A 9,395-nucleotide genomic window follows, 5' to 3' on the forward strand; every position below is an offset into this window, starting at 1 on the left:
GAGGTGGGCTATTTGGGTTAGGATGGTCGGCTTGGAGGTCGATAACGTTGTGATGGGAAGCTATAGATCTCGTTGTGACCATCTACCTTGATGGCCGGAGGAGTGGTTTCAATTGAGAACGGGTCCCCAATAACAATGAGCACAACTGTTACACGGAGTAGTAGATTCTCACAGACGGCGCTAACTGATGATACTACTGGTCTCCGTGGAATGGGTCGGGTTGATCCATGCCTCCCACAATGTTGTCTGACCGTTGGACCCGCTGAGAAACCTGCATAAGAGTCCAGTGGGGAACGAGAGTCCCCCAGCGAACCCTCTGACGATCAAGTTAGAGAAGAGATATTGATAAAAAATAGAGATAGGATTGTGATTAAGAACTTAACTTTTTTCTTTGTCTTAGAAACCTCCTTATATCCTTTTCATCCTTTCCTTACGTCATCCTCGCCAAAAGTCTATACTCCCGCTTGCATTATTCATGGTGAGGCCGTTTTCTGTCCTATCGTGAGGGGGTTGCTACATTAAATGTTGTAGGGGACCTCATTAATGGCTGGTGTGTGGTGCAATAACTTTACAAGATCTTTATCTGCTTATGTGGCTGGTTCTCCTCTTGACAAGTGTTTAGATGCCATTGGTTCTTGGTGTTATGCTGAGTTTCAGTAATGTTGGGCCTTAATGTTTGGATCATGTATTGGGCTCTAAGTGGGGGGCCAATAGCCTTTGTGGGTCCACCTATGTCATATTTTCTTCAGGAGATTTTCCTTTTAGACAATGAAGCATTTTAATTTTTGTGAATTTATTAGATTTCTTTCTAATATATCTACCCCAAGGTTTTTATTTTTCTTTATCAGGATTATATTTTATTTTTCTGAAATTTTTTCTATTTTTTTTCTTCTTAACCAATGGTTTGGATTTCTTATCACAACCATAGCCTTCTACCATACTTTTTGTTTTTAACCATCTATAATCCATATATGCTTTTTTCATATATTTTATAATTTGTTATTCTGCACAATATTTCTTTATAACTTCTCACACAGAAGCTATTCTTTCTATGAGAACCCATATTTAATTATTCTTATAAATGCATTATGTTATCTGAATAATAAATTTAATCTTATCTAAATTATTAAATAAAATCAATATTGTGTAAATTAGGTAAAAACTATTCCAATTTAAATCACAAACAAAAATATTACTAAGAATAATAATTTTGTAGGTATTCAATACTTATCGTTTGTAATTATTTGTGACAGTGGTTCAACTTGATAATTTTCTTTGCTAAATATCTTAGCTGAAAATCTTAATTAATTGTTTTTAAGAAACCCCCGCAAATATAAAATTATACAAATTTATCATTCAAAAAAAAAAAAATGTTAATTAACCCACCAACTGGACTGTAAATCTACAAATAGGCCTTAAAATATAATTGAAATGATGAAGATTTGTATTGGTGTGTGTGTGTGTGTGTGTGTGTGTGTGTGTGTGTGTGTGTGTGTGTGTGTGTGAGAGAGAGAGAGAGAGAGAGAGAGAGAGAGAGCTCAGGTAGGGTGTAGGTAGGAATGCTATATATGACCATGCCGTTCTCTTACTCACTCATCAGAGAGGGTGGAAGTTAAAAACAAATAAAAATAAAATAATCCAGAGCTTTGGTATAGGAAGAAGAGAAGAAGAAAAAGGAAGGGTAGAATTTTTTTTATCATTTCATTATCTCATTTCAATCCTATTACTATCTCATTCTTTTTATTTGTCCAATTTCACATTAAATAGACATTTGAAGATTTTATTTGATTTGATAATATGATTTCTTAAATCTATCAAAATCTTGTACGAATGTTTAGATAATTTTATATTTAAAATTTTGAGATGATTTTTTCTACAAAGTTACTAAGAATGATGTCTAATTCATCTAAAAATATTTGTATCAATTATTCTAGCTTTGTAAGGATTTATATGAAATTTAAGACAAATTCTACTGCATGTTTGAAAAATCACTAAAACTCTTATATTAGACCAAATCTGGTATTTTCTAATTTAAAAATAAAATTTGAGAAGTCTAATCTCATACTCAATTTTTAGATTGTGGATTTGATTTATAAATTTCAGTGTGGAATTATTTTAAAAAAATGTGACGAATCTGTTTGTTGTAATTTCTTGTAATTTTATAGAATTATTTATAACATATTTTTGCAAAATTCTTTCTTCAAAATGACCATAACATATTTGTTGAACATTTCAGAGAATTATATGAATTTTAGAATTTTCTAAATAATTTATTTGTAATTTTAATTATGAAAATTATGTTTTGAAAATTATGGACAGAATATTAAAAAACCAAGATTACCATTTCAATTATTCATTAGAACTAAAAATAAGTGTTGTGCTAGTCTATTTAATTAGATCTTGTAAATTAGAGGTTCATACATCTGGGTGGTTGTGATTCATTTTACGTATCTAAAATTATTATTTTACACTATGGCTTGATTTAACTGTTTACCATAATTTTGTACATTGATTGATTATTATAGAATGTATGTGTTAATATTTTCTGTTGAAAATTGTAATAAAATGGTATAACATTAATGGTGAGTTAATTTTATAATTATTTGTGATTATTATGAACATTAAGTAAAATGATTAATTGTATGTACGAAATTAACGATTGACGGTTAATACTGGTTGTTCAGGGTGAGTCCTGGTTTTGAGAAGTTTTACATATTTTATGGCGTGAAATCCTAAGATAGCACGAGATTTATTTGAACCCTTATTGGTTCGATTTTGGAATAAGGATAGATGTGCAAGTAGCACACATGGAAGTTACGTATACCTGGTAGACTGTTCCCTTGGGACAGACCACAGATGTCACGACTTAGGTATGTAACTCAGGTTGTGGATGTCCTTGGTAGTTATAGTTCATAACACTTGAATATTTGACCAGTGGGGTTTTTCAAATTAATCATGGGTATGACTTAATAGTTGGTAAGTTAAATCTTTGTGGTGAGATTTTGAGTGCTACCTAAATTATTAAAATTGTTGAAATTATTTTAATATTTGTTGTATTGTTATATCATGTTTATAATCTCGTTATTTTATCTTAAATGTCATGATTATTAATCTCATTATTTTTTTAATAAAAGAAAGATAGGTTTGTTGTGTTTTCTTACTGTATTACAAAACTCATGGCATATATTTTGTTGCCTTAACGTTTTATGCACGATTTTGACGAGGAAGGAATGGAAGCTGAAAATGGATTTGACACTAATATAGAGCCTTGGCTAAATTGAAGTCACGACTATAGTGAAATAAAATTTTATTATCTTATGCATTAATAATTAAAAACTTTATAACGTTGTTTAATGTTCTATATGGACTTTTTAAGTTTTTATTTAGTGTTGTTTAAATTTTTGGTTGTATGAGAACTGAAAGTTTTTAATTTAATAAGTCATTTTGTTTATTTAATTTCCTTTGATGTTTCAAAATTTTTGGGGTGCCACACTTCTACCTAAAGAATCACATATTTGATACCTTTTTAATAGCCTTTCAAACTCTTTTTGAGATAATTCATCCCATGGTTTAGGAAGTTTTTATAAATTGTTTTCGGCAATGAATAATATCTTTTAGGTCTAGTTTATATAACCATTTTTTATATTCACAAACTTAATTTTTAAAATAGCACATATCACATATTCATATCTTAGTTAGATTTATAAATGCAATTTTTTTTTTTTTTTGAATTCTCAATTGGCTAAGGGTTGTTCCACAAAATTCTTGTTTAAACTTATCTACCATAAACATAATACTCTCTTCAACAGTAGTTAATGCCAACCATTGAGCTCTTATATTATTATTATTATTATTATTATTATTATTATTATTATTATTATTATTATTATTATTATTATTATTATTATCTGATAGAGTATTCCAAAATTTTACAACTTGACCTCTTGGAGTAGTTTTTACAAAAGTATTTAGACCATTGGTGTCTATAGCTTGTCCCGCTACAATAATTCTTACTATTTGAGCCCAAGTATCTATAACCTCTTCTATGTTAATTATGTAGTCGAGATCAAGATATATTTCATATTTAGTAACACGCTCATTTTTTGCAGCTTTATAAATAAAATTATATTTTATATTAGTCTTTAATGGTTCTCTTTTTCTTAACTTTATTTTCTTTTTAGAAGATTTTTTTTTTCATTATCGCCAAAGATATTCATAAAATTGAGATTTATCCAAAAATTAAACTTTCCAAATGCTTTATTTGATTTGGATATTTTGACTTTTCTTTTGATTGATAATGTTATTCTTTTAACTCGGCTGGATCAATAGAATTGCTTATTGAATTTTTAAACGGTTTTTTTTTTTTTTTCATAATTATCAATATATAGATTCAAATATTTTTGAAAATCTTTTGAGGATATTCCTTCTAAAGGATTTTTTGGTGTGGATATACTGCTACCATTCTGATCTTTTTCATCTTTTTTGCCGTTTGTTCAATAACCATAAAAGAAGTTTCAATTTTCTTAATAAAATTATGTTTTTGATTTTTAAGAGAAATTTCTTTTATTTCTCTTAACTCTTTAGATACTTCAGTAATTATGATATTTTGATTTCTGTAAATATTTAAAGTTTCTTTACTTACATCCATTGGAATATCTAATAGTTATGTGGTTTTAATTTTACTATTTTTATGATCAATATGTATAAAGTTTTTTTACATCTATTATATCTTGCATTAAACATTGAATTTCTATGTTTAAAATTTTCCTAGATTCGATTTCTAAACTCTGATATCTAGATTGAGGGTCTCATAAAGTCTTACAGATAGAAGCTAAATTTTACTCTAAAATTATAAAGTTTTGGAGTCATTTTGTAATTTATGAAAATAGTTGATTATGTGGCTCGGTGATATTGACTATTTTTTTGTTTTGTAATATCGTGGTTATTATGTGCAAAGTGAATTTGTGTGGATGAGGAATTTTCCTTCTCCACCTAACAGAGGGTTAGGGTTTTGTCCTGAAATTTTTGTTTGATTGATTTTGTGTAGTGGTTGCTACAGTCACAAATTTCATATGCACACATGTCATTGATTCTTTTCAATAAGAATGGCTCCTCTGGTTTCCATAATCAAAGGTCCAATCCAAGGCTATTTTCCATTTCTATTTTAGGGTTTGTTTGAAAATTTGCTTGTTTTAGTAATTTTTTTGATTTTTTTATGAAAAAAATGTATAAACAGTACTGATTTTCTGATTTTTTTTAAAAAAAATTATTTTAGCCAATTATCAAACATATGTGACTTAGAGTGAATGCTTTGGAGGTGTGGTGTCTATTACCTTTCCCATTAAGAAAAAAAAAATGTGTTTTCAATAGTATTTTTAGAATATTTTACAGGACTCTGTGAAAGAGAAAATTATTATATAACAAAAATAAAATTCAAATTCAAATATCAGATAAAAAAATATTTCAATTTTATCATAATATTTACTACTAGTACAAAGTAACAAAATATCATCTCACTGTCCCAAATTTATTTAAAGTATTTCACTAATAGTTACCATATGATAATGTCTCATGCCACACACATATTGTCACAGTTACATTTAATATTTATTATACATTGGTTCATATTTTATAATTTTTATATCGGGTTTGAATTATTGAAATTGAAAAAAAAAATGCGGAGAAAATACTTTGAGAAAGAAAAAGTGAACAAAATTGAGCTTCTACTTCATACATTTTTCTTTCTCATTTATTTTTTCTCCACATATATTTTCACAAATTTAATATTCAAATACAATCTTAATAAAGAGAATTTCCTAGTTCACTGATCCAAGATAATCTCTCACTTTATCTGCTCATCCCTTGTTCGCTCACTGGTGCCATCTCCATCTCACGATACTGTCTCTCCGCATTCCCGTGCCAACCTAATTTTTTGTTTTCCAAATCCAACAAAAAACCGTCGACACTAATCAAAACAAGACATATAAAGCAACATATATATGGAATTTGGATTTTCTCCCACTGATCATCCAAGTGGAGAGACACTACAAGGCTTGGTGGACTCATTTAAAGACTCATTTTGAATAATTCAAATTATTTATTTTTTAAAGGCTATTGAGCAGAGTATCAATATAAAAATCAAGATGATTAGATATCACTTGTTACATGATTAGATCACACTTGTATTAAAAAGGAACTATTTATTCTCAAAATTATAATTGCCGTTAATTATTATTATTATTATTTTAAAGACAAACATGATCAGATTATATAGAGTCCGATTAAAGATCAACTTAATATTTTTTTCAAAAATGATCTTTTTAAAAATCTTATAAAAATAAACGATTTTAATCACATACCCACGAACCTAACACCACCTCTCGGATGGATACCCAATTTGGAGTGAAGCCTTTACCTATTAGTAATACTATTTTACTAAAATAAAAAAAAGATTGGGAGCTTAAGAGGAAGAGCACTAGAGAGCTCTAATGGTGTGCGAGCTCCACAATAATGTGATGTTTGTGTTTTGATTTATTTATTTTTTTTTTCATTGTCAAGCCATTAAAGTTCTGTTTAGAGTTCCAAAATTACGGAATGTATTATTTTTGTTACTAAAAAAAATTAGTAATGTTAGAAATTCCAAAAATTCTACCAAATACCTCATATAGGTGTGAGACCTGCATAACGTGCGTTACATGCGGGTCCCATACCCGTGTGAAATATTTGATAGAATTTTTTGTAGAATTTTTAGGGTTTATAACATTTTTTTCTTGTTAATTTTCTTGTAGAGGCTATAGAGAGAGAGAGAGAGAGAGAGAGAGAATTACCAACAGACATGTCGAATCCCCTGTTTTTGAGCTCACGGTACTCTTGACACAAGGCACAGGACTCGCAGCAGCAATGAACCAAGCAATCACAACAAGGGGTTTCATGCAACACGTATTGCTGTCTCATTTTTGCACGATAAAAGCACGAGTAGCAACATGGACACCCGGTCACGCACGCTATTAGTGTATATAGCGCTCCACTTGCTCCACATGCTGCCCACCAAAAACAATTCCAGATATGTATCGGTATTAATAATATGATTATATATTAACTGATATTAAATAATATTGCTATCAATATCTCCAATTTTAATCTCACACAAGACAAATAATTTTACATGATTAATATAAGGGTTAATTACACTTTTCCATTTATGTGACTTGAATTAAATTTTTCTTTAATCTTTCAATTCAACAATTTAATATTTATAGTTTAGTCTAGTACTAATTTAATTTTTTCGTTCAAATTCAACGCTAAAATTAAGTATTAGGCTTCTTTCTAATTCAAAATTTAAACTTGACCGTCATGTTAGACCTTGTGGAGCCCATCACATGTCCCATTTCGATGATCCAAACTGTTCATTTTGTAAAGTCTTTCATGCATATTATTCATAAAAAAAAAAAAATTATCCGATAATCATAACCTTTTTATTTTATCGCATTGGTCTTCGCAAAATCAACGATGAGTATATTTTAATAAATATACTATCGATTTTTTCTTGAGACAAATGTAATAAAATAAAAATGTTCTGATTATCAGATCAATCTAATTTTTTTAAGAAATGATATATACGAAAATTCTACAAAATGAATAGCTTAGATTATGAAAACAGGACCTGTGATGGGCCACACGACCCTAACATGACGGTCAAATTAAGATTTTGAACTTGAGAGAATCTATATCCTAAACTTAACAACTTTGGAACACTTGTCAATTTTCTAAAGTAACGCACAGAAAAAACTAACGAAAATTTGAATTGAAAACTAAATTGATATAGTATTTAAAGTTTATAAGCTAAATTATTTAATTTAAAATTATATAAATTAAAATCAAATTTAGATTAAATGAAAAGTGTAATTAACCTTTAATATAATCACCCAAACAAAATTATGATCGACTATCTCCTCCACTACTACTTACATGTTGATCCTTTGTCTACAATCTCTGCAATCTGCCCGAAAGTAATGCATGGACACCAACAAGTTATGCAACCTGCCCAAAATAAATAAATAAATACATAAAATTAGAGTACTAATAAATAAAGTTCTTAATTTTCCACCAACAACTCTTTAGACAGCCTGTCAAAATTTTAAATAACAGTATTAGAATATTTATTAGAGAAAAGTTAGGAATCATGAAAATTTTCTCATGAAAATGATCATGAAAGAGTTATGATTCTTGGATTATCTTAATTAGTGTGTGGTGCTTTATTCTAAGTGTAATTCAAGGGAGGGTCATAAAACTTTCATGATTATTTTCATGAAAGGTTTTTCATGATACCTAGCATTACTGTATTTATTAATATTTATCATCATATATTAACTAACATACAGTTGGGAACGTCGTCGAAGCAATCGCAGAGTCCGGTAGACCAAGGGACCTTAGGTTTGGATCGTAGAGGTTGAACTGGAGGCTGTTGGTTCGTGTAAGATACCGGAATCCCACTTGCGGGTTCGCCGTATGGCATTGATGCTGCCGATGACCCCTTCGGTGGAGAAGCCACATGTTTCTGATCAGCAGTTGGGTTTGATGAATACATGACTTAGCAAAGGAGTTGTGGATTGAGAAGAGGAACAAGCTCGAAGAGCTAAATAGAAATATTTGGGGACGTAGATGAATAGGAATATTTGGTAGCTTTGAAAATTAAACAACACAATTATTGGACAGAGAGAGAGAGAGAGAGAGAGAAATCAACGAGTCAAGCGTCAACCGTGATGATCAACATGTATATGTGACAAATTTCCTCGCAGCTTCCAGGCAAAAACTGTGGAGTGGGGTTGGAAATTTCAACCTCATGTTCATCTTATCACATTATCAATTATTTGATGTTTCGTGATAAATTTTACTGTAGTGTATGCTGTAGGGTGTAAATTTAGCTCATCGACAAGTGGCTCACTTGATGTGCGCTTGGGGTTTGGACCAGTTTCAGGTTTGAGCCCAGCCTGAGACTTTGGACTTGGGCCTAGGCCATCTGTTTCGAAGCTTGGCCCATTAAGCGTGCTTCAAAGCTTAGTCCATTAGCTCATTCAAAGCCTACTCAAGACTCGGCCCACCAGGCCCACCCAAGACCTACCGTCATTTTTGGTTAAAAAAAATAGAAAAAAAACTTCACCAACAACAATAGTTTAAAAAAAAAAAAATCCAAATGTGTATCGATATTAATAATATAATTATATATTGACTGATATCAAATAATATTGCTACCAACATCTCCAATTTCAATCTCACACAACCCAAATAATTTTACATGATTAATATTAGGGTTAATTACACTTTTCCATTTATGTGACTTGATTTAATTTAATTTATTTATTTTTTAAATCTCAATTGAACAATTTAATTTTTAC

The 9,395-nt window shown here is 29.8% G+C and overlaps 1 protein-coding gene across 1 annotated transcript; it reads right to left on the reverse strand.

Annotated features, from left to right (window-relative positions):
• Window positions 1–5,526: 5,526 nt before the first annotated feature.
• LOC114302610 (protein PLANT CADMIUM RESISTANCE 2) lies at window positions 5,527–8,964 on the reverse strand. Its single transcript, XM_028247663.2, has 4 exons — window positions 8,380–8,964; window positions 7,969–8,040; window positions 6,828–7,040; window positions 5,527–5,924 (listed from the first exon to the last, which is right to left on the reverse strand). The coding sequence occupies exons 1-4, from the start codon at window positions 8,585–8,587 to the stop codon at window positions 5,848–5,850; spliced, it is 570 nt and encodes a 189-aa protein (XP_028103464.1). The 5' UTR covers window positions 8,588–8,964; the 3' UTR covers window positions 5,527–5,847.
• Window positions 8,965–9,395: the final 431 nt, after the last annotated feature.

Source organism: Camellia sinensis, chromosome 11 (assembly GCF_055761805.1).
Source record: "Camellia sinensis isolate YWXY chromosome 11, ASM5576180v1, whole genome shotgun sequence".
In the NCBI taxonomy this organism is placed as follows: domain Eukaryota; kingdom Viridiplantae; phylum Streptophyta; class Magnoliopsida; order Ericales; family Theaceae; genus Camellia; species Camellia sinensis.